Raw genomic sequence first — 24,435 nt, 5'->3', positions numbered from 1 at the left:
GGGGGGCATGGGCGTATGGAATGAATGTTTGTATGGATGTATGAAATGATATAAAGAAATAGCGGGGGTCGGTAGTGTTACCTTGATGACTCGAGTGACGGGTTTGAAGAGCCCCAGTCAGAAACGTTCGACCGGGACCCGTGCTGGTTGTTCGTGACGGAGTCGGCATGGCCTACATGGGGCGTCCCTTTGCTCCTTACCTATCCCTCGGTGTGTTTTCCTGAGTCATTCGATCAACTTTTAGGAAGTCCGATGGTCTCTCCTAGCGGAGATCCCGTTTTTGGGTTTTTCCCAAGTCCCGCCTAGGGAAGCGGAGGGCCGCCTGCATGCTGTGGCACTTTGGTTCTTGTGCCCGTCGTGCGGTAGTGGTGGGCCATACCCAGGCCACATCCCATCTGATCAGGAGCCATTCTGTCGGGCAGGGCGTGTCTCATCTGTCAGGGCGTGTCTTATCTGCATTAAATGGGAAAGAGAGAGGGTTTTTCACTCCGCCGTTTCGTCTTTTCTGATCGGTGCGCTGTCCCCTAACCGCTGTACCCTTTTCCTTAAGTAGGTGAAGGGAGAAGGTTTTCGCCCTGTTCTTTTGCCTATTCCTCATCTGCCGCCTCCTTTCCGTTTCCTTCTTGCTGAGAGCGTTCTTGAGAGCCGCGGCGGTTTCTAGGAAAGAAAAGGGAGAGAGCGAGGGAGAAGAGAAGAACTCACAAATCCGTTTGTGATCCTAGAGTGAAATGTCGGACTAGAGGTCGTCCACTATGAGGGAGTCAGTGTTGAAGGCCTTCGCCGCGAAAGGGTTTCTGCCACCAAAGGAGGTGGCGCGCTGGAGGGCTCCTGGGAGGGAGGAGTTTCCACAATCTCGACCCGGCGAGGTGGTTTCCTTTCTCGCCTTCCATGAGCATGGGTTAGGATACCCCACGCACTGGTTCCTGCGTGGACTCCTCAATGAGTGGGGGCTAGAGCTGTAGCACCTCAATGCGATGGGGGTGTTACACATCGCTGGCATCATTACCATCTGTGAGGCCTTCCTCGGGATGGAGCTGCACACGGATTTCTTCTGGCGACTGTTCTCTAGGTGAGCTTTGCTGGTGGGGAATCCACCCAAGGTCACGCTAGTGGGGGGTTTCACCCTATAGAGGAAACCGAGCACGAGAGGCTCGTATCTCGCGTACGTCCTTTGTGACTCCAACCGGGGGTGGCACGGGGAGTGGTTTATATCAGGAATCCGATGGAGGCGTCGTTCCAAGCGTTCACCGGTGGGAGGCCGGAGAAGCAGGATAGTTGGTCGTGGGGCTATTCCTGTCGGGAGAAGAAGAAGGTGGAGATCATCGAGAAGGAGCTCTAGAAGCTCATGCGGCGTGTCCTTGATGGGGTGCGGGTGTTCCACACCCTCTACCGCCACCGGATAGCTCCGTTATCGGAGAGAGCATGGCCGATGTGGAGGTACAGCGGTGCGTCGGACCCAGATCGTGCGTTGCTGGAGGAGATACTGGATGACGAGGTCTCGAGTCGCCTTGACCGGGTGCTGCAGTTGAAGCCCAAAGAGAAGGTCAAGGGAAAGCCCATACCTCTCAATGCCTCGGTGGTGTCCAAACTGGTATGCTCCTCTTTCTTTACTTCGTGTTCTTTTCCCCCTTTGCTTTCCTACTTTTTTTATCTTGAATCGCCTATTGCGTAGGGGCTTAATGACTATAGGTCCTGGCCGCACCTTCCGAAGGGGCCAGAGGGCGCGGCGTGGTAGGCCACCTAGAAGGAGGCGGCGGATGCTAGGAAGGAGAAGAAAGCCAAGGTGGCTCACCGAAAGTATAAGAAGGAGAAGGAGATTACCCGGTGCGTGAAGGCCGAGGAAAATAAGAGCGATGTCGAGTCCAAGCTCTAGTCGGGGGATCCCACAGATGTGGATGACATGGTTTTCTCCGAGCAGGAGGAAAGTCAGGAGGTCGTTGTGACCTCGGTGGAGCATCGCAACCCTACGGCGATGTCCGCTAGTGATGAGCAGGAGGCGAAGAGGCGCGTGGTGGTTCCCATGCTAAGGAAGCATGAGGCGAGCGTGGACACCATCGATGAACGGGAGGCAAAGCAAACACAGTCACCGCGTCCCTTGGTGGCGTCGCCGGTCTCATCCCCGCCTGTCGTGGACGTGGCCGAGCAAGCCAAGTGGTCCAAGGAGTGGGCTAGCACCCATGCGTCACCGAGACTGGTGCCAATGCGTGACTCACAGCCAAAGGATGCCCCGCCTACTGCTCCGGTCGAGGCATCCTGAGTCGAGGGTCGCGGTGGCCTGTAGGCTGTGCAGGAGCCATTTGGGACGACTCTGCCCCCGGCTGAAGTGAGGGGGCATGGGTCGCAGCCTAGGAGCAGTCCTTGCCCTGCAGGCCCATCAACATTGGGTCTTGCCTTCAGAGTCATGTCGCTTACCTCCAAGTATGTTTTTCTTTGTTTCTTTTTCGATCTTTTGCTGTTGAGTCTTTTTGGAGTATGACTTACCTGCACTTTTTTGTCAGCGGCCGGGCGATGACAGGGTTGAGCATCGCCCCAACTCCCATGAGGAAGGTTTGGAGGCCCACCCTACAGCGCATCACGGCGAGCGGTGGGTGGAATAGGGTGGTGGCGGTGAACCCTTCCCTTCCGAGGGTGGTGCCCCCTAGGTCGGTTGCCGGTACGGTGGTAGCGGCGGTGGTGGCATTGGCGGCGATCCCGGTGCTGATGACGGAGGTCGCGTCGGAGGTAACTCTCGTGGCCCCTCCTCCACTAGCTAAGGCAGAAGAGGAGAGGGAGACCGAGCCCCCTGCCTTGCCGGGTGGAAGGCTGCACGGCTCACCCTCACGGTCAGAGCTGAAGGCACTGGGGGGAGACACGACTAGGATGGAGTCAGAACGCCCGGCGATGGCCCGCGCAACTGAGGTGGTGGAGATCCCATCCGACAACAAGGCGGATGACATGGTGGAGCTACCGGTGTCATCACGGGAGCTGGCAGTGGTCCAGTCGGAGGTTGGGCCCTCCGGTGGGCTACCAGAAGGTGACCTGGAGTGGCCCTGCCCTGAGGACCTAGCAAAGGTGTGGTTTGTCCTTCAGGATTCCTAGGAGTGTCAGCTCTAGGACATCCTTGGGGGGAAAGGACTTGCCATGGTGTCCAAACTTGCCAACCTATCCATGAAGCTCGAGGAGTCCTAGGAGCGGGTTAAGTCCGCCCAACAGTTAGTCTAGGTCGACCTACAGCTCGCCATGGAGGCGAGTTTCCTATATTTGTCCTTGACCTCTGAATCTCTTGTTGGTTGCCTCAGCATGCTTGCTTTTCGTAGGGTCTGAAGGAGATGTCATCCCATAAGTCCCGGTTCCTCTAGATGGAGCATGCCCAGGTGGCTGAGCTTGAGCATCAGCTAGAGTCCGCCCACCATGAGTCCTAGGTTCGGGCGGCTGAGGTGACCGTGTTGTGGGCAGAGGAGCAGCGTGCAGTGGAGCGGGCGACCACCACTGAGCGGGGGCTCGAGGCGGCGAAGGCCCACCAGGCGGAGACCGAGGTGGGGTTGCGGAAATCCCTGGCGGACACTGAGGCAGCGCTCCAAAAATCCCTGGAGGCCCTCGAGTCAGAGCAGGGTGCCTTGGTGTCGGAGCAGAACGCCCTGGAGTCAGCGCAAAAGGCCTTGGAGTCAGAGCAAAAGGCCCGGCCGGAGGTAGACCAAGAAGTGCTCATGCTTCGAGGCCGAGTGATGGGGACAAAGGAGGCGTGCGCCCGGCTACGTGAGCAGGTGGCCCGGCAGGCGGAGGAGTTCTCCACCCTTGAGAACTTCCACCTCGGTACGTACCTTTTCTGTTGTTCGTAACGTTGGTTTCTTCCTTCAGCCTGTTTCTGAGCTTGTCGCCCTTCTTTCAGAGTTGGGCAGAAAGGTGAAGTCATTGGAGTGGGACCTGGAGACGGTTAAGGTGACTTTTGGCCAGAATGCCGAGAAGCTGGCCAAGTCTCATGAAGAGCGATGTGCTCTCGAGGGGGAACTTGACCAGATCCGCAATGTTGCCCAGCTTGTCATCTTGGAGGTCTTCGAATCAGCGCCAAGTACCAGCGCGCCCACTGTCTAGCTGGCGGAGGTCCTGGATGAGGTCCAGGATCTTATCACAAGTGGGCTGTTCTACGGAGCGTCGGGGGTGTTGACTTTGGTGGCGACGTACCGCTCGAACCTAGACTTCGCCACTATTTGAAGTGGGTATGCTGACGGCTTGAGCACGGAGGACATCCAAACGCTCAGGGAGAGCTTGCTGCCACATGCAAGGTTGGTGGCAGAGCAAGTCTCTGCGCAGTGGGTGATGGACGTCTATCATGAAGACATGGCCAGAAGCGTGCATCGTGGGGACGTCGCCCAGCCTGCGGATGACACGGAGCCTAGGTCGGAGGTGGACATCGCCCCAGCGTCGACCGAGCGGAATGTCGTCCCGCCGGGGAGTGAGCAGCCTGCGCCTTCATCGATCGTATCAACAGCAGATGCCGCCGAGCCACCCCAATAGCTAGTAAAGTATAAGTAGTTTAGTAGATGAAAAAAGTTTAAGTTCATGGGAGAGCCCCCGTGTAAACGTTCTAGTGTGTTTTAATGACTACAATCGGTTTCATTTTTTGTGATGGAGTCACTCCGTTTGGGGAAACTTGTCCCTTTCGTTCCTTAGTTTTTCCCTTAGCATAATTTTGTTTTTTATTCTTTCTTTCTCGTACTTGCCCGTTCATCCCGTAGGCTGCAACCTTGGGAGCCCAGGGCATGGCCTGCGAGGCTCAGTTGCTCGTAACCGTAGGTAAAGGCGGGGTACGATCGATCAGAATGTTTTAAAGCAAAGCTACGTAAGGCAATTTAAAGGAATGAACTACCCTTTTGTTTGGGTAGGAAGGAGTTTCACCATATGATAATAAATGAAAAAGAGTAGTAGTGCACCCTCGTGGAGCCCCCGAGCAACACGGGCCGAAAAAGTGTTTGGGTCGGGGTGCTCTTATAGGAGCAAACGCTAAGTAAACAATGGTAAGGCTAAAATTTAGGGGAAGAAAAACGACATAGCTGTTCTAAGTGTTCGGTGAGAATGTCATCGTTGTCGTCCTTCAGTCGGTAGGCGTCCAGTCGGATCACTTCAACCTTCAGTCGTCCAGATCCTTCTCCGCTACGCCCCCTTTCTTGGCTGCTGCTTCTGCGCCTTTTTCTTCCTTGGGCCTGCCGACCTGTCGCAGAAGGTGCTTGAGGAGCTCGCAGTCCTTGTAGAGGTGTTTGACGGGGTAGTTTTGGTTGGTGCATGGGCTCTCCATGAGCTCGTGGAAGTGGCCCGGAGGGTCCTGCTAGGGCTGCTTGCCCGTGTGATCAGCCGTGGCGACCAACGAGGAGTTGGCCAATCGACAATGATATTTTCTGTTCTTATTACCCTTCTACGTGGAGGGGCCCTCGTCCTAATCCTGGCACTTGGCCTTACCTTTGCCTCGGCCTCTGTTGTAGTGCGGCGGGAGCGGCGCCTGCTGGAGGTGTTGGACAAAGGTTCATGGTCTCGGGCCATTGGGGTTAGGACTCCGGTCGCTACTGCGCGTGTCTTGGTTCGGCCCGAGCTGTGTGTATACAGGCGGTCGGTGCGGAGCGGTCGTCAAGTCAAAACGAGGTGCCGATGCGGCCACTTGTCCCGCGCTCGGCGGTTGTGGCAGTGAGCGGGTGGAGCGACCCATCTGCTACGTCCCTATTCCCCTTGTGGGGAGTGAGGCCGCGAGTCGGTATCACGATACGGAGCTCTCCGCTTGTTGAACGGCGGTGGTCTCCACTAGTGCCCGGAGGTTCTGGTGGACCGCCTGTTTCTGAGGGTCGTTCGGCTCGAGAAGGCCGCACAGAAGCATTACCGAAGCGATGATGTTCTAATTGGCCCGAGAAACCTATGGGGGATCGTTCCCCCTGTCCATGGTGTTGCGCTGGACCTGACAGGAGCAACCCCAGGCGCCGCTCACCAGTCTATGCGCATGGGGCGTAGTGTGGTGTGCCGAGCACGCTGGCGCAGTCAGTGGCTGGTGCAGCCACTGTTGTTGTAGTTCCTCACCGTGCTTTCGTGTGAGCTCGGGGGTCTCCGTACGAGGGTTTGGAGGGGCGTGAGTCTGCAAGGACTCCGTTACCACCAGTGGCTATCCTGAGATGTCCGCCATAGCGCACTCACTGGACGGACGGTGGCTAGGCGCCATGTCGCCGATGATGGAGCCGTCACTCTCAACATCGTCATCCATGAGGTCGAGGAAATAGGTGGGAGCATAGCTCGCCTTCCCCACGAATTCGGACGTGAGAGGGGGCGGCGCCGGCATCCTTCGGAGCCTCCGGGCGTATGCGTCCACGAAAGACGTGAGGCCATAGGGGAACCGGTCGTATGGCAACCGCGGCGGGGACAACGGGGTCCCTCCGGGTTATCGGTGGAAGACAGAGAGTAGCAAGTAAATAACAACATATACATTACTCACAGCAGGGTTTGAGCAGAGAGTTTGCTCGGAATGAAGCGTAGAGGCCTCGTTGTTGAAGTCGTCGTGCGTCCCAGAGCCGATGGAGGGCGCCCCTCCGATGGGCGCTGGAACAAGAGCCTCCTCGCGGAGGTGTAGTATGCCAAGCCAGTCGGCGACGAAGTCTAGGCTTCCAAAGAGGAAGGCCTAGGATGGCTCAAAGACAGGTAGAACCCGCATTCCAACCGGTGGGAGAGTGGGAAACTTGAGTGAGCCAAAGCGAATCGTATCGCCTGAGCCCGCCATGGCGAAGGTGGCAGAAAAGTGGGTCATCCGAATACTGGTTCAGGCAACGTGCCCTATGTCCAATTTGAGTCGGCCGGTGACTTTATTCCTAAACCTAGATGCTTGAAGTTTACAGTGGGGTTACAAACGAGAAGGAGAAAGATGGAAAGTACAAGAGGTCTGGTCGGACTCCGGTTAGAATGGCCAAGAGCGATAGGAGCTCCGCTATGAGCTAAGTATTCAAACATATGCTTGAGGCTTGAACCTGACGATTCTGTGGCTATGAACTAGTGAACTTGAACAGGAACCACAGGATCTATAGCTATTCATCTGTGCGTTAAAAAAAGCTATTCATCTGCGATGGATTGGACTGTCTCAAGCTTCAAAGCCCACAAATCTTATGAGCACAGAACAGGAACCACAGGATCAAAGGAGGAACCATTTAAAGCTGTCCTTTCGCACAATTGGGAATCAAATCTTCCCACTCTTTCACAAGGTTGCTGCATTTTGGCCATAAGATTTCTGGTCAGTTGTCCATGCTATAACCGGTCAAGTTTGTTACAATGTTACTATTCATGTGGTCCTGCATCTTGATCACGTGCGACATATGTAACTAGTCCTTGTGCACATTGCTGGTTGTAGGCTTGGTTTTCTCTTTTAAGCTGGAGCACGGCAGCTGCATAAGATGGATGGACCACTGAGACGGTTTTTTTTGGGGAAGGTTCAGAGAGGGCAAGAATCCAGCCCTCGCGTGGATGTACGTGTGCAGAAAGCGCTGTAGGTGAGGAAACACTATCGCCCTGCCAGTTAATATGGGCGTGTTTGGTTGCCCGCATAAGGGCAAACCAGGCTCTCCGGATGCAGCCTGCTCATGTTTGGTTCCCTGGCCACCCTCCCGACCCAGGCTCCGCTCGTGCAAAAGCCCTCTCCTGGCCTGGCTCGCGAGGAACGCCCAAATCGGCCGTTTTTCTTCATCCTGGCTCGCTCCGTGCTCCTGCGAGCTCGTGCGCCTGGCGATTTGGTGCGCGGGGAGATGGCGCGAAGATCCTAGGGTTACCTCCCCGTTCCCACCATTCACTGCCTATATATCTTCCCTCCCGCCGCCTCCCTCTCTTATTCTTCTTGTCGCTCCCCGTCTACGCTGCCAGTAAGCTCCACCTCCTCTTCCTCCTCCCCTCAGTGTTCTTGATGGATTCGTGGCCTCCTAATGCCTACCCCATATCTCGATTTGTTGCAGGTGCCGTGGATTTGCGTCCTCTCGAAGCAAGTGAGTTTTTTCCCTCCTCTTTCTCCATTTTTCTGTGCGATTTGAAACCCTAGGTCACCATTGTTTGTTGATCTCGCTGCAGGCACACCAGATCTGATTTCTTGGCTGTTATTGCGGTATGGATCCTTGTTCTTAGGTCTTATTTTGTTTTCTTGTTTTTTTCAAGTAAAATCCTATTTTGTGTATGCTAATCCTCTTTTCTTTGCTTGTGTGCTTGTAGATCTGAGCTCCCTCACCTGCTAGGTTGGGCTTTTGCTGGTGCTGCTGCTTGTTGATGTGGGTATTTTGTATATCTACTCCCCCTCTCGCCTCCCCCCTAATCTGTACCGTGCGATAGTGAGTCCTGCGTTCTTGGATTTGGATGCATGTCCTACTTTGTGAGATTATGAGCAAGTATATGAAGTTGCCATTTTGTCTGAGCTATTGTCCAAGTCTGTGATGATTCCTTTTGTCCTGAGCTATTGCCTTAGTCTATGATGATGCCTTTTTCTAAGCTATTGCCCTAGTCTGTGATGATGAAAGTCTTATTTTTAGCATGTTCTAGTATATGATGAATCCTTTTTTCTAAGCTTTTGTCCAAGTCCATGATGATAACATTGTCATTCTGAGCATTTGTCCTTAAATTCCATTCATTTTTTCTAGATGGACTTGGAAGAGAAGAGACACATTCTTTTTGCTCATGCTACTGCTCTTATCACTGCTATGTATTCCCTGCTGTTTGCTAGACTTAGAATGCTACAGAGTCAGCGGCCTCAGATCAGTTATGGTCCAATGAGCATTAGGGATGAGGAGCGCCAAAGGAACTTGAACTTAATTTACAACTACAATGATATAGAGTGTGTGAACATGCTTAGAATGAGAAGGGCACCCTTTTTTAGTTTGTGCAACTTGCTTAGGGAGAAGAAGCTACTTGCTGACAACATAAATTCTTGTGTTGAAGAGCAAGTTGCAATGTTTCTCCATATTGTTGGTCATAACCAACGATTTAGAGTTGTAAAGCAAAACTGGAGAAGGTCTATAGAGACAGTCCACCGCCATTTTAAAGATGTGTTGTATGCTATTGGTGAGCTTAGACAAGAGATGATTAGACCTCCAAGCAATGAGACACCAGTAAAGATTAGCAACAGCCATAGATGGTATCCTTACTTTAAGGTAAAAAAAACCTGTCATATAGCTGCTAGGATATTGTTGCATTAGCTCATGTCAATTTACTATGCAATTTTGGATGCCATGTAGGACTGCATTGGGGCCATTGATGGGACTCATGTATTTGCCAAAGTTCCAGCCAAGATGCAAGCTGCATTTACGGGTAGAAAGAATGCCCCCACACAAAATGTGCTAGCAGCAGTTAGCTTTGACTTGAAATTTACCTATGTGCTGGCTGGTTGGGAGGGATCAGCTCATGATGCCACAATTCTTGCTGATGCATTACAGAGAGAGGATGGGTTGAGGGTTCCACCAGGTAATTAAATCAACTGTGATAATAAGAAGCAAATGTAACTGCAAAATGATGAATCTAATTGAACTCCACATTTGTTTTAGGCAAATTCTTCTTAGTAGATGCTGGATATGCTTGTCGGCCTGGATTTCTTCCTCCTTATCGAGGTTGTAGGTACCATCTTAAAGAATATGGGAATAGGAACTACCCAACCAACCCAAAAGAGTTGTATAATTTGAGGCACTCTAGTTTGAGAGTAACTGTAGAAAGGGCATTTGGGGCTCTGAAGAATCGTTTTCGCATCATTGACACCAACAAACCATTCCATCGCTTGAGGACACAAATCAAGCTTGTGCTTGCATGTTGTATAATGCATAACTGGATCCTTAGTTTTGGGGTTGATGAGGTTATTCCAGAAGAGTTCTCTTGGGTACCAAATGACACAAATAGTCAGCCCCATCCTGCTCATATGGATGACAATGCTGCCTGGGCACTTCAGAGGGATGAATGGGCTAATCACATGTGGGCTAATAGGGGTCTTTCTAGAATCTAGAGTTCTATTATGTATCATTAAGTTGCCTGTAATTTATTTTATTCATGGACAAATGTTGTTTTTTTTCCTGTGATTCTACACTTGATCTGAGACTTTGGGCAATAGCAATGATGTTTTTTTTCTGTGATACTACACTTGATCTGAGACTTTGGGCAATAGCAATGATGTTTTTTTTTCTGTGATACTACACTTGATCTGAGACTTTGGGCAATAGCAATGATGTTTTTTTTTCTGTGATACTACACTTGATCTGAGACTTTGGGCAATAGCAATGATGTTTTTTTTTTCTGTGATACTACACTTGATCTGAGACTTTGGGCAATAGCAATGATGTTTTTTTCTGTGATACTACACTTGATCTGAGACTTTGGGCAATAGCAATGATGTTTTTTTTCTGTGATTCTACACTTGATCTGAGACTTTGGGCAATAGCAATGATGTTTTTTTCTGTGATACTACACTTGATCTAAGACTTTGGGCAATAGCAATGATGTTTTTTTTCTGTGATACTACACTTGATCTGAGACTTTGGGCAATAGCAATGATGTTTTTTTTCTGTGATACTACACTTGATCTGAGACTTTGGGCAATAGCAATAATGTTTTTTTTTTCTGTGATACTACACTTGATCTGAGACTTTGGGCAATAGCAATGATGTTTTTTTTTCTGTGATACTACACTTGATCTGAGACTTTGGGCAATAGCAATGATGTTTTTTTTCTGTGATACTACACTTGATCTGAGACTTTGGGCAATAGCAATGAGGTTTTTTTTTCTGTGATACTACACTTGATCTGAGACTTTGGGCAATAGCAATGATGTTTTTTTTTCTGTGATACTACACTTGATCTGAGGCTTTGGGCATGTGCAATGATGTTTTTTTCTGTGATACTACACTTGATCTGAGGCTTTGGGCATGTGCAATGATGTTTTTTTTCTGTGATACTACACTTGATCTGAGACTTTGGGCAATAGCAATGATGTTTTTTTTTCTGTGATACTACACTTGATCTGAGGCTTTGGGCATGTGCAATGATGTTTTTTTTCTGTGATACTACACTTGATCTGAGGCTTTGGGCAATGTGCAATGATGTTTTTTCTGTGATACTACACTTGATCTGAGGCTTTGGGCATGTGCAATGATGTTTTTTTTCTGTGATACTACACTTGATCTGAGGCTTTGGGCAATGTGCAATGATGTTTTTTCTGTGATACTACACTTGATCTAAGGCTTTGGGCATGTGCAATGATGTTTTTTTCTATGATACAAAACACCTGTGCTGAGGCTCTAGGCATGTGCAATGATGAATTAGGCTATGGCTGAGGAGATGATGGCTGCTGATGAGCTTGTGTTCCCTGGACTGGATGGTGGTCTTTTGGCTGGTGACAATGTGGTTGCTGGGGATGATGTGACTGGTTTCATACCAGCATCATAGGAACCTGCTCAGCAGAGGACCTCTCTGAGGTGGACTGAGCCCATGTCTGCCTTTGTGCTGAAGCAGATGTGCCAGCTCATTACCACTGGAGTGAGGACTGATAAGGGCTTCAAAGAAGTGCACCTGAACAAGGTGGCAAAGGCCCTGCAAGAGTTCTGTGGTCATGAAGTTAGTGGTACCCAGGTGTACAACCACCTGAGGAAGTGGAGGCAGAGGTGGGTGAAACTGTCCAAGCTGAGGGACCTTAGTGGAGCTCAGTGGGATGAGGACAACTGCATAATTGTTCTTGAGGAGGAACACTACAATGGTCATACCAAGGTGAGCAAGAACCTGTGATACTACAACTTGATTTGTTAGATGACTCTTTGAAATATTTTGTCATTATGGCTAACAAGGGACAGTTCATTATGCAGGACCACCCCAATGATGCTCCACTGCTCAATAAGCCCATACAACACTACAAGCAGATGATGGTCATCTTTGCCAATGGTCAGGCAACAGGCAAGTGGGCTATGGGCTCCAATGAGCCACTTGGCACACCATCTGACTGTGCTGAGAGCTCACTGAAGACTGAGATCCTGAACAGTGGCAAGACTGTGACTCCTGAGGATACCAAGAGTGAGGGAGGAGTTGGTAACAAGAGGAAGAGATCCATGCTGGCAGAAGAGGATGTTGTTCTGTTCACTGGCATGGCAGAGGCAGTGAAGGATGTTGCTGATGCTATTAGGTCGACCAAGGTTGAGGATTCCCACCCTGAGCTGTATGGTGCTGTTATGTTTGTGCCAGGCTTCACTGAAGAAGCACTGATGTGTGCTTATGGCCATCTGCTGGACAACAAGGCCTTGGGTTCAGCTTTTGTCAAGATGTCTGACTCCCACCGTGAGCTGTGGCTAAGGACCTACTTGGCCAAACACTACTACATGTGAAGGCTTCACAGCTTGGGGTTGATCCTTTTGTGCAGTGCCTCTTTTGTGCATACCTAACTACAGCTGGTGGATGTGTAGTGGGTTGACCTTCTCTTTTGTGCAGTTGATCTGATCCTGCATAGCTTACTTACTAACACTAACATATAGTTAGTGTCTTAGATAACCCTGCACCTACAACCTAGATCAACCTAGTGGTGGCAATCTGACCATGAGTCCATTGCTAATGGTGTGAACCTTGTGGTTCTGAACTTGATATGGGCACCAGCCTGTGCCTGTGATTTGCACAATTTCATTCTGAGCACTTGCCTTATTGCCTGTGATTTTTGTTTTCTTATATCTGAGCACATGTCCATTGCCTGTGATGCTTGTTTTCTTATATCTGAGCACATGTCCATTGCCTGTGATGTTTGTTTTCTTATATCTGAGCACATGTCCATTGCCTGTGATGCTTGTTTTCTTATACCTGAGACTGCATTCTTTACCTAGCTGGTGCATCTCTTTTTGCCTGTGTTGACATTGATGTGAACTTGATGATCTGAGAACTAATCTGATCTTGTTTGCCAATGATGTGACCATTTCAATATGAGCTTTTGTCTAATGCCAATGATGACGTTTTTTAAAACTAAGCACATGCCTTGTGCCAATGATGAGGTTTTTTTTATATATACTGAGCACATGCCTTATGCCAATGATGTTTTGGTTTATTATACTGAGCACATGCCTTATGTCATTGATGAACTTTAATTTTTTGTTTGTCATTCCATGGTCTAAAAGATGAAGAAAAAATGAAGCCGATGGCGTGTTCGTAGTGGAGCATGCGGTATGCATTGCAAAGAAGGATGTAATATTCATTGCAAACAAAGTGTTGTAGCAAAATGATGTAATTTTTAGTGGAGGGTGTAATAATATTAGTTCGGGCTTTAGTAATTTTAATTTAGCTTTCCAAAATAATGTAATATTCATTGCAAACAAAGTGTTGTAGCAAACTTTGGACTTGCTGGTGGTAACCTTACCACTAAATCAAAGTGGTAACTCCACCAGCTTCTATGCAGGCAACCAAACATGGTTCCTGCATCCTCTTGATTTGAATCCGATGCAGGTTCAGGAAACCAAACACCGGCTACATGTGACCAGGCTACTGGGAGCCAGCCAACCAAACAACCACCCCTTGCATGCGCTCAGCCTGGCCAAAGGGGGCCTGGCTGGCTGATGCGAGCTAGGCTGGGCTGGGAAGTGAACCAAACACGCCCTATGTTACTCTGACTTTTCAACTTTAGTTTTTGGTTTACGTGCTTCTTACTGTTGCAATAGCTTGATGATTTGCTAGGATAGTTTGTATTATGTTCATTTGTTCTCTGCGGTAAAGGCCTTACTAGGTGTATGGATTGGTTAACTGTAGATGGGTGGTTTCAAAGACTAGGGACTACGATTGCAGACTGCATTATGTTCATAGGTAGACTCACGGAGCTCATATTACAGAATTTACGTGTATAAAACGTTTGTAGGTTATCAGTATGTTCGCTTGCTCGTATACGATCATGGATTATAAGCTGGAACAATATTTTTCTCTCACACCAAACCAGCCAGCAGTAAATAATCCACGATCATTTACGACCTGCCGAACACACGATATGTCGCCTAAAAGTCTCCTAGTCATTAAGCTTTTAAATCTCAAAATCCTGTTGATGAGAGTTTGCATGTTGTAAAGGGCATATCTACATGCTATACTTTGGGCTTTCATGGGCACGCTCATGTGGCCACGGACAGTGGGCCAGATTCAAGACTTTAGAAATGATGGTAACTTGATGCGTTTATCAATAGCGAGGTCCAGTTGGAGAGAGAGAGATCCTTTTGCAACAACAGAAATGGTGGCTGCAGGGTGGTGCAGAGTGCAGATGTAGGGAGGGAGAAAGGGAGCTGTAGGGATTGGAACAAAAGGGTTGAATTGCAGTCGAGTGTGTAACTGTGTGCATGGCAAAAAGAAGATGAGAGAGATAGCGACTGCATGACTTTGGCCCTTGTTTAGTTCGCGAAAAGTTGGAAATTTGGTTACTGTAGTACTTTCGTTTTTATTTGGTAATTAATGTTCAATCATGGCCTAATTAGGTTCAAAACGTTCGTCTCGCAATTTCCAACCAAACTGTGCAATTAATTTTTTTTTCGTCTATATTTAATGCTCCATGTACGTATCGCAAGATTCGATGTGATAGGTACTGTAGTACTTTTTGAGAAAACTTTTCGCGAACTAAACAAGGGCCAAGCACTTTTTGGGAAAACTTTTCACAAGATTGGTTGGGTGCGATGAGAGAGTACGTGTACGTGGTAGATCGATCAGCAACATCAAGTCAGCAGCTATCCTCACTTCGTTAAAGAGGCGCTTTGGGTTGTCCTCCGTGTACAACTCTATCAACTAGAGGCTTTCAGACAATGACACGGGGGGAACTGGGGTAGTGTGTGTGAGAGAGAGAGATTGCGAGGGAGATGTAATCACTTACATCTAGCTACCTTAGCTAAATAGCTAGTTAGCTGCTGAAGAAATGCCGTACGCTTTTGTGTAAGAATATCACAGTTCACAGCAGTGCGTCAGTCTTTTGAAGCATGCTGCTCATTTTTCTCGTCTGCTCCTACCTCTAACATAAGTTGCTGGCTTGGTGGCTTCCTCTGTTACCGTTAGAGAGACAGAGACAGAGACAGAGACAGAGAGGGAAGGGATTGAACTAAATGAGGGCCTGAGGGGCTGCAAAGCTGAAAAGCAAAAGGCAAAGAGGAACACTTTGGCCAAAGCATATGGAACGAGGATCCTGTTTTGACAGACTCCACAGTTCACCCCCATTTCTTCGTTTCGGTTTCGGCGCGTGTTTAGTTCACGAATTTTGGGAATTTGGTTACTGTAGTACTTTCGTTTTTATTTGACAATTAGTGTTCAATCATGGACTAATTAGGCTCAAAACGTTCTTCTCGCAATTTCCAACCAAACTGTGCAATTAGTTTTTTTTCGTCTACATTTAATGCTCCATACACGTATCGCAAGATTCGATGTGATGGCTACTGTAGCATTTTTTGGGAAACTTTTTGGAACTAAACAAGCACTCAGCAATTTGGCACACTGTAGATTAAGTAGGGAGTAGGGAGTACTTCGTTATTTGTTTCAACTTTCAAGTTTAGGCTAGTTCTGAACCTATCCTACTTTCTGCTTCCTATTTTTTAGGTTTTTTTAATTCTACCATCTATTAATGCTTACTGGAAGTCGTGCTCATGCACTACAATTTATTAGTGCCCCTACGTACTCATGCACTCTCAAGGAAGACCGTCCTGCCATCTGAGCAGATGATCATTGAAAATGGATGTCACGTGATTGGCACAAAGGTTCTGCTGTCGTATTCTCAAGGTAATTCTTGTCATCCAATTTACTGGTCGAACTCATGGTCAGTGTTCTGCGTTAAATTCGATCTAGTACCACATGTATGAAGAAAATATAAAAGAATTGCTGCATCTCATCTCATTAAAAAAAACTCATGATTCATATATATGTCCATGATTGTATTGAATATTTTTCCCCCTGCAAGAAAGCCTCACGGCGACTGTTAACTGCACCGAAACAATCTAATGACTGTTTTGGCAGTGTACGAAGGAAGAGAACATGTGAATGGGGTAGGTAACTTCCGTGCAAGGCAACACCCGAATATTGGCCCCGTTCAGCTTATCCTATATTCGATTTGTTCGACTTTTTTTTTCAGCCGAAATAGTATTTTTTTTCTCATAACATTTTAGCTAGAACAGTGTTTTCAACTAATTTCAGTCAAGATTCAGCGAGTGGTCATTATCAGTCAAATTGGGTGCAGAAGAATCAACCCTCTGGGCTCTGGCTGTTTTACTGCTGAGATCAGCTCCCTTATTTTCCATGTCCGTGCTGAGATCCCCCCGGCCGGTCTGTCTCTGTCCTTCGGTAAGTACGTTGCAGCTGACTTTATTACTCGGTGGAAAGTTGGTCCCAAGTGATATTAGTGCTGAGATCCCATTACCAAGTACTACCATGACTATCCCCACAAAATAAAAGTTGGACATAATGTTGTAGTCTATTATGCTCTACGATAGTGCTAGCATTTTTACAAAGAGGATAGTGGCAGCAAAGCAGATGTGGCGTATATATATACGTTTCGGGCCAAGAGGGGCGTGTTCTATTCAGTTCATTTCTTTCGATCTTGATCCGATTCAGTCACTGGTTCTTAGGAAAGAAAAGGAAGGATCAGAAAAGAAATTTGGCACACTCCCTCCTTTGCTTGGTTTTTGTTTTACCAAGACGACACGCTCTTGATTCTTTAGTAGTACTACCTCCGTCCCTAAAAGAACGTAATTTTAGCATAGTATTATATTTTAGTACCTTAAATTTGACCAGTTATAGATAAAAAATATTTATGTTTATGATATCAAATAAATATTATCAGATTAATTATGAAATGCATTTTTATAATAAATTAGTTTAAAGACATAGCTGTGAATATTATTCACTAAAAACTTGGTCACGTGAATCACTTTTCGTGGCACGTAATTCATAGTTGCATTCTTTTTAGGACGGATGTAGTACGTGAAAAGAAGAGTGAATCCCTTACTGAAGGCGCTGACAAACCCAACATTCGCAGGAAAATCTTGGAAGTACAGTAGGCACTAGTGTAATGTGCAATCACCACCATCCAGATTCCAGGGTCGCTCTCAAAACTCAAAAGGCACGCGCCCAGTGAGCGTGACCTCCAAAATCCATGTGGCTGACTGTGACCGGTAGCCAGCCGTAGCTCCATTCCAAGTAGCCTCCTGGAAATATTACCCGTGAAGACCCAGGTAAATGCTGCCTATATATATATATATATATATATATATATATATATATATATATATATATATATATATATATATATATATATATATAATTGTTCGATGTTGAGCTGCTAAGAACAGGACTAAAATGAATGAAAGCATCTCGAGTTCCAACTCACACTCTTCTTGCCGTACAGGGATACAAGATCCAGTAGGCCAAAGAGGGAAAGACCAATCTCCTCGAGCCGAAGTACCAAAGCATATCAAAAGAAAGGAACAAAGAAAAACAAACAAAATAGGGGGCCGGATCATATCGGGTGCCGAAAAACACAGGAACAACACCTTGGAACGGAGAAAAGCAGGGTCACGGTGAAGTGTGAGCAGCCTCTCCTCTCCTGACTGGCTGACTTTATCTTTTCTGCTGCTCCTCCCCAACTGCTCTTCGTTTCTTTCATGGCCAGTGGAACTGTGGGAGTGGGGGTGGGTGGGGAGGGATGGAGCCATGGAGGGGGATCGAAAGGTTCACACCAGCACAGCAGTACTGAGCGCGGAGATGGGATGGAGAGCCGGTCTAGGATGGTGAGATGTATGCTCAAACCATGTACTCAGTCGTGTTTGGTTGTCTTTGTTGTTGGTCCAGTATGAGATAATATCTTGTTTTGTTGCATGCATAGATGAAAGTTTTGAGTGTATGACACATGAATCCCTACGCCATGCCTGAATCAAGCCATCCTGTATGAAGAGGGAAGTGGAAATTGAGAAGATAAAGTCATACGAGATGGAGGAGGGTAGATGAATGAAAGGATATATGCGAAAGGTGCGAGGAGAACAACCAAACACACCGTATAAATGAGGTCAGACATCAAAACAATACGAGGACGGTCCGATTCGACCTACCAATCACGCCCTACTAGTATACTGCTGCACACATATCCTTTTTAGGGGTGAGGCTCCAGAATACTACTAATGATACATACTCCACTCCTATTTGAAATAGCTACTGGTATATGCACATGCAGCTGCAGGAGTATTTTTTGGGGTAGATTTATTTATATATTTTTTAAATAAAAATATAATAATAAATATTAAATATGTACGTATGTGGTGTAGTATTTTAGGAGTAGAGTTAAATGAATACGGTACCGTGTGCCAGTATCAATGTGGTTGAGTACACGGGTCCTTTTCCCCTCGTGGTTTTGTTCGCTTCGCTGAAAAAACAAGCCGAAATATTATTCCGGATGAAAAAATAAGCTGAAAAAGACGGATTATAAAAGAAGTGAACCGGGCCTGGAGTTCTTCAGATGCTATATACTGCAGTACTTTTCACCATACTACTGTGCTTGTGCTTGTGCTTGTGCTTGTGCTTGTATGCATTCTTTCCTCTTCTACAGTTTACGTATTTTACCTCACCCTGCTTGGTTTTGCAAGACCAGCATAAAGCAGAGGAGACTGTCCATCCTAAGATTCCTCTTCACTTTATTCTCTGCCAGCATCACACACACGTAGTTAGGCTATTCACAGAACTTCACCTCCCTCCAAATACCCAGGTTTTGAAGCAGGGAGGAAGACAGGGCGCCCTCCAGTGTCCAGTCCAGTGTTCCACTCGCCCTCCTCCCTCACCCCAACTTTACCTTCTAGCTCTGCTCTCCCTCCCTCGACACGCACGCACACAACAAGGCCTGGTGAAGCTCTAGCCTAGTGCTAGTATAGCATCACATTTTGCTCTTCTTCCTTTGCTTCAGGAGCCAGTTAGAACATTGGTGTTAGCGCGCTCTTTCCTCCAAACAGAATCAAGATTTTGTTCTCATCCTCATTACTCTTCTCTCTCCGTGCCTCCCTCCCTCTCTCCTCTCCATCAAATCACAAGCTTTGTTTATAGAAAACAAACAGTTGCCTCTGCATGCGGCTTGGCTTCTTCTACCTACATCAGCTGTCCATTTTGCAGCAAGCAACCGTCTCTTCGGCTGCATGAGTGTTCCCCTGAGCAACAATGAGAGATGGCAGCAACACCACCAAGAAGAGCAAGGTATCTTCCGATCCTCGAGCTTCACTGAGCTCTGCTGCATTGTAAAAGTAACTTATTATGTCCCTCCATGCTCCAATGTGGCGCTCCTTGATGTTGCTGTGACTTGTAGCTGTCATGGTCCCAGAGCTTGGTGAGGAAGTGGTTCAACATCAGGAGCAAGGCCCATGACTTCCATGCCGACGATGTAGCCGCGATTGGTAGGACAGGTATGCATTTCTCTGTGTTTGCTTGTGTGCGTTTGTATTGTATTTGTGGGCCTGATTGCTCGCCATGTCTCTCTGTCTCCTGAAGATCAGTTTTGTTGTCTCTTCAGCTTCTCATCTTTCTTGTCTTGTTTCTCATTTTCACCAGACACCCAATTTTCCTGTTTTTCCGAGTTCTTATTACCAAGTTATTGATAGAATGTCCTCGTAAAAAAAAGTTATTGATAGAACAAGCTGCTGTCTTGGATTGAATGCTGCCTGATCGATGGTTTCTTGCTTCAGTCGCGGGAGGGGGTGATGATGAGTGGGGGAGGGGCAGCAGATTCACCCGTAGGGAGCCTAGCACAGTGAAGAAGAGCAAGACAGGTGAGCAGACTACCAAAGGCTTGGTCTTTATTTGTTAGCTGGACGGCCACATTTCTGAATTATTTCTTCAATGCCATGGCCCGTTGATTCAGAGAGGTCCTCGAGGAGGAGCAATGGGCACTCGAGGCGGGGAAAGATCGACCTTGATGCCGCCGAAGCTACAGTGACATTGGACTATAGGTATACTACTGCATTGCAGAGTTAATGCTCATACCCATTCCCAAACTTAAGACGGTAGATAATTTCTCATGTGCTTGAAGTAGGATATTTGTTGCTACATGGAATGTGGGTGGCCGTTCCCCACCAAATAACATGAGCCTTGAGGACTGGCTCCATGCTGCACCTCCTGCTGACATCTATGTCCTCGGGTACTTGTTACATCTCTATTTGTGTTCTCATGATTCTTGTGGCAGAGCTTATTATAAGTAAGATTTCACTGGTTTTGTTGATGCTATTGTGTTTAGGTTTCAAGAAATCGTTCCACTCAATGCTGGGAACGTTCTTGGGACAGAGGACAATGTCCCAGCAAAGAGGTGGGTGTCACTGGTCAGGAGGACACTGAACAATTTGCCAGGTACTAGTGGCAATGGGAGCTTCCGGACACCATCTCCGGCTCCTAACCCTGTGGTGGAGATCGATGATGATTTTGAGGGTTTGTCATCGAGGCAGAACAATGCGACATTCTTTCATCGTCGGTCTTTCCAGGCTGGGCTTAGTCGGAGTTTGAGGATAGAGGGTGACATTCTTGCTCCTCAGCCAAGGCTGGAACGTCGGTACAGTGTCTGTGACCGAGCAATCTATGGTCCTAGGCCTAGCGACTATGAGAACAACTACCGATGGGGTGGATCATCAGATGACGAGAATAATACTGGAGAGTCACCGAGTACTGTGTATTCACCAATGTCATATGGATACGGCAATGCATCATCTCTGGAAGATAGCCAGAGACGAGCTGGTCAAACTAGGTAAGTTTTAGTCTGAAGTTTTTCATTCTGAAGCTGAACCATTACTATGGATTTAGTGGATTTTTTGTGGTAACTGGCTGTTCAGATACTGTCTTGTGGCAAGCAAGCAAATGGTGGGATTGTTTCTGATGATTTGGGCTCGGAAAGACATAAGAGATGACATAAGAAATCTGAAAGTTTCTTGTGTTGGGAGAGGACTGATGGGCTACCTTGGGAATAAGGTTAGTCATAGTGTTTTTTTTTGTGTGATTTTTGTTGGTTTTCCAGTTTATCATATATAATTTGATCACAAACAGGAAATCTTGCTAGCTTAAGTATTCAATGGTAAAGGATTTGTTTTCCAGGGTTCAATTTCGATTAGCATGTCATTGCACCAAACAAGCTTCTGCTTCGTCTGCAGCCACCTGACTTCGGGACAGAAGGAAGGTGATGAGCTGCGGAGGAACTCCGATGTGCTGGAAATCCTCAGAAAGACCAGGTTTCCAATGGTCTATGGGCAGTATGAGCGTTCACCAGAAACAATCTTAGAGCATGAGTAAGCAAAGAACCTTACAACGGATTCATGAAGTTTACTCCATATGCATTTGGTGTGACATTGGGTCCCTTGTTTTGCCTTTCATTGCAGTCGAATCATCTGGCTCGGGGACCTAAATTACCGAATCGCGCTTTCCTATCGGTCAGTGAAGGCCCTTGTCGAGATGCGCAATTGGAAAGCCTTGCTAGAGAAAGATCAGGTGAGAGCTTGGTAACCCTTGTTGAGAACAATGCATGTGTGCGTGTGTGTAGCGTTGAAGCACTAGAAAGCAGTAAAATTCTTGTGCCAGAGGCAATTCAGTGCCTTTAGTCTTGTCGTTCTTTTTACTTTATCATGTTACAAGATTACTGCTTGCTTCACAAAAAAGCAAAAGGAGCTATAGTTTTCACTATAAAAATGATTTAAAAATATTCTGTTATCTCAAAGACAAGAAAACCTGGCACTTTCAGCTAAGGATCGAGCAAAGAGGCGGAAGAGTATTTGTTGGGTGGAATGAGGGGAATATATATTTCCCACCAACATACAAGTACTCAAACAATTCTGATAAGTATGCTGGAGATGACATGAACCAGAAGGAAAAGAGGAGAACCCCCGCATGGTATTTTAGCTGCGGATTTTTGTGCCTTAATTTTGCCGGATTTTGTACAGTCAAGTAACTTCAGTAATCTTGCCACGCAGGTGCGACCGAATTTTGTGGTACGGAAGAGGCCTTGGTCAACTGTCATACGTACGAGGTGAATCTCGCTTTTCGGACCATAGACCGGTCTACAGCGTCTTCAGTGCAGAAGTGGAATCAATCAATCATAGCCGGATCCAAAAGATGAGTTGCTCAAGTTCTCAACTGGACATCGAAGAACTGTTGCCTTACTCATATGGATACACTGACATCAACCCATATGGATACACGGACCTAAACTTCTACTGAAAGAGTTGAGGATTTCAGTCTTCAGCATCCTTTGAATCTTGAATGCAGTAAATAGTGATGAAAAGGTAGGCCTTGGAAAATGATTTTGGTTCTTGAAATGTTTATGTTCATCAACACACTGATAATTTCCAATGTCAGGTTGTATTTTTCATGAAAGATCCAAAATTTGTTGGACCAAAGCTTCAGCTTATTATAGTCGGTAAGCTCTACTCATATGTCATGATCGACACAGTTGATTCATTACTCGTTACTCATTAGGTGCTGAAGAACTGACTGAATTTAGTAAAATTACAGACCTTGCGCATTGTACATCTTCACAAGTGCTAGTGTACATAGTATGAAGGATTTAACTACTCGAGATAAGGTACGATTACATATGATCAGTTTCATGTGTTAGCAGAGCTACATTTTGGTGCATGAGAGGTCTGACGAGTCACTCAATCTTATTCCCTCCCTTTTGCAGCCAAGGGCCATGTTCTGCGAACTCTGAACAAAGTTACATGCTGCAACAAGGGCGTGGTTCACTGACTTCGAAGAGAATAAGCAACAAGATGGCCACTTACAGAGCAAACGGTTCGTTTTTGGGGCAGGCAGTACGATATTCAATCATAAGCCCAGGAGACTTTGGTCACAGCAAAGATACTACTGGTAGCAACGCCAAGCGTGCGTCAGATATTTTTTTTCCCTTTTCCTGTACATTGAAGGGCAACGTTTTCAGACCAGTAACGACAAGTAGTCCTTTGTATAGTTTAGTCCTCTGTGGTTATCTGTTGAAAAAAGGCCCATGAAGCCTGCATTGCTCGTATCATTTCCATGGATGGAAAAGGGGTGTGTAGCCATCATTGCCATGTTTTGGTTTTTATGAGCATCGTCAGAATCAGTTGAGCTGACAAAAAGGCTACCTGTCACATTTTCACCGACCGTCTCTCTGCAGGAAAATGTGTGTTCTTGCCCCTCTTTTCACTGTACCTGGCTGGGGCTAGGCTAAAAAAAACTGCTGCTGGAACCTGCAGACTTGCAGAGACATCTGTGATATACTTTTCTGTTCGCGTTGCAAGTGCTGAAGTGCAAGCGCACGCCGTGATGAGGTCTAGCAAGGAATGATTTGGCTAGCAGTTGGTGTGCACTGCATGATGGTCAGATTGAGTGCACCCTGAACGTGCATCAGTGCTGCAGACCGTTCCCATTGGACCTTGCATGGAGTAGTGTGATTCAGTCTGTGGCATCGGCTGTTGGACTGCAGAGGGAGTGAGGGACTCAAATTTCTGCAGGCATGCACTCCCCTTGCTAGATGTAATCATTTTTATATTAACACATACTCCGCTACTGAAGCAAATCTTTGTCCACTGGCAAAAGGGCTAGCTTATTGTGGTTGGCAGTCACCACCAACAGATCTCAGGCAACGTTCTGACCCCGGCCCCAATGTTTGGACAGGGGAGATGCAGAGTTCTAGGCCACTTTAACCTCATTTCCTGCCGAAGAACCTGACCTGCTTTCCACCATACAGTTATTCTTGATTGGTGTGTTAGCCCCCTTAACAGAAGATAAACCTAGCTAGCTAGCTTACCCTGACTGTACTGCGCCTCAAAAGGAGGTGAGTTGGGAGGAAATGACAGCCGTCTTTCACCTTCTTTTGTGCGTTGGTGGGTCTCAAACAAAGGTAATTTTACCAAACCTGCTATATATTATCAAGACGTAGGAACAACTGTTAACCATCAAAGTTACCAGACCATGATCTGTCTTAGTAGCTAGCATTTCAGTAAATAATTGTGCTGGCTATATGTAGTTTTTTTTTGTTTATGTGGACCACGTCCATATATAGGAGTAGTATGCATGTGTTCATGTGTTCGGGGTGAATGTAACAATTCTGGCTTGGGAATAAAAGAATCTCGATGGGTATGGAGCAAAATGGCTGTGACATTGCACCCTTTGGGCGTTGAGGTGATTGGTGGAAAAGCATATGCTATGGCTATGTGTGAGAGGACACGACGGGGACAGAGAAAGAGAGAGAGAGACTCGTCGCCGGCCCCGGCCCCGGCCCCGGAGGGCGGAGGCATTCATGCCTTCTTGGTGAGTAACAGCTAGCGAGGAAATGCATGGCCGGCCGGCCGGATCTCATTTCTGCATGGGCCCAATGCAATGCAAACAAGAACAGATGCTAGCTGTGGATGATATGGTGCATGCAGTCAAGATTCATCATCCCGGCCGGATTTCCATGATTTCTCCCGCTCGACGACGATCGATCGGATTATCTGCATGCATCCCGGGCGGCCC

At 47.2% G+C, this 24,435-nt stretch overlaps 3 protein-coding genes across 3 annotated transcripts; all 3 read left to right on the top strand.

The window, feature by feature from the left end:
- The first annotated feature begins 1,429 nt into the window (after positions 1 to 1,429).
- On the top strand, positions 1,430 to 4,071 carry LOC136468942 (uncharacterized). The gene is made up of 5 exons (XM_066467334.1): positions 1,430 to 1,591; positions 1,919 to 2,163; positions 2,499 to 3,051; positions 3,402 to 3,792; positions 3,869 to 4,071. The coding sequence occupies exons 1-5, from the start codon at positions 1,430 to 1,432 to the stop codon at positions 4,069 to 4,071; spliced, it is 1,554 nt and encodes a 517-aa protein (XP_066323431.1).
- Positions 4,072 to 11,283: 7,212 nt separating this feature from the next.
- On the top strand, positions 11,284 to 14,387 carry LOC136468933 (uncharacterized). Its single transcript, XM_066467330.1, has 4 exons — positions 11,284 to 11,361; positions 11,404 to 11,721; positions 11,817 to 12,140; positions 14,367 to 14,387. Exons 1-4 carry the CDS (start codon positions 11,284 to 11,286, stop codon positions 14,385 to 14,387), a joined length of 741 nt encoding a protein of 246 aa, XP_066323427.1.
- Positions 14,388 to 19,131: 4,744 nt separating this feature from the next.
- LOC136507084 (type I inositol polyphosphate 5-phosphatase 4-like) lies at positions 19,132 to 22,821 on the top strand. Its single transcript, XM_066501925.1, has 14 exons — positions 19,132 to 19,167; positions 19,277 to 19,373; positions 19,653 to 19,736; positions 19,829 to 19,916; positions 20,000 to 20,104; positions 20,201 to 20,701; positions 20,787 to 20,922; positions 21,046 to 21,236; positions 21,327 to 21,435; positions 21,686 to 21,834; positions 21,915 to 22,226; positions 22,300 to 22,360; positions 22,456 to 22,525; positions 22,625 to 22,821. The coding sequence occupies exons 1-11, from the start codon at positions 19,132 to 19,134 to the stop codon at positions 22,159 to 22,161; spliced, it is 1,743 nt and encodes a 580-aa protein (XP_066358022.1). The 3' UTR covers positions 22,162 to 22,226; positions 22,300 to 22,360; positions 22,456 to 22,525; positions 22,625 to 22,821.
- Positions 22,822 to 24,435: the final 1,614 nt, after the last annotated feature.

This window comes from Miscanthus floridulus, chromosome 1 (assembly GCF_019320115.1).
Source record: "Miscanthus floridulus cultivar M001 chromosome 1, ASM1932011v1, whole genome shotgun sequence".
Taxonomy (NCBI): domain Eukaryota; kingdom Viridiplantae; phylum Streptophyta; class Magnoliopsida; order Poales; family Poaceae; genus Miscanthus; species Miscanthus floridulus.
Note: the sequence above shows the minus strand (reverse complement) of the source record. Positions and strands in the feature narration are given on the sequence as shown.

Coding starts and splice junctions, on each gene's coding strand:
- LOC136468933 (XM_066467330.1), top strand. CDS start 11,284: ATGGCTGAGGAGATGATGGCTGCTGATGAGCTTGTGTTCCCTGGACTG. Junction 11,722..11,816: donor ACTACAATGGTCATACCAAG/GTGAGCAAGAAC, acceptor TTCATTATGCAG/GACCACCCCAATGATGCTCC. Junction 12,141..14,366: donor ATGCTATTAGGTCGACCAAG/GTTGAGGATTCC, acceptor GTTCGCGAAAAG/TTGGAAATTTGGTTACTGTA.
- LOC136507084 (XM_066501925.1), top strand. CDS start 19,132: ATGAGAGATGGCAGCAACACCACCAAGAAGAGCAAG. Junction 19,374..19,652: donor AGCCGCGATTGGTAGGACAG/GTATGCATTTCT, acceptor TTCTTGCTTCAG/TCGCGGGAGGGGGTGATGAT. Junction 20,923..21,045: donor TGGGCTACCTTGGGAATAAG/GTTAGTCATAGT, acceptor TTTGTTTTCCAG/GGTTCAATTTCGATTAGCAT.
- LOC136468942 (XM_066467334.1), top strand. CDS start 1,430: ATGTGGAGGTACAGCGGTGCGTCGGACCCAGATCGTGCGTTGCTGGAG. Junction 3,052..3,401: donor GCCCTGAGGACCTAGCAAAG/GTGTGGTTTGTC, acceptor CATGAGTCCTAG/GTTCGGGCGGCTGAGGTGAC. Junction 3,793..3,868: donor CCTTGAGAACTTCCACCTCG/GTACGTACCTTT, acceptor CCCTTCTTTCAG/AGTTGGGCAGAAAGGTGAAG.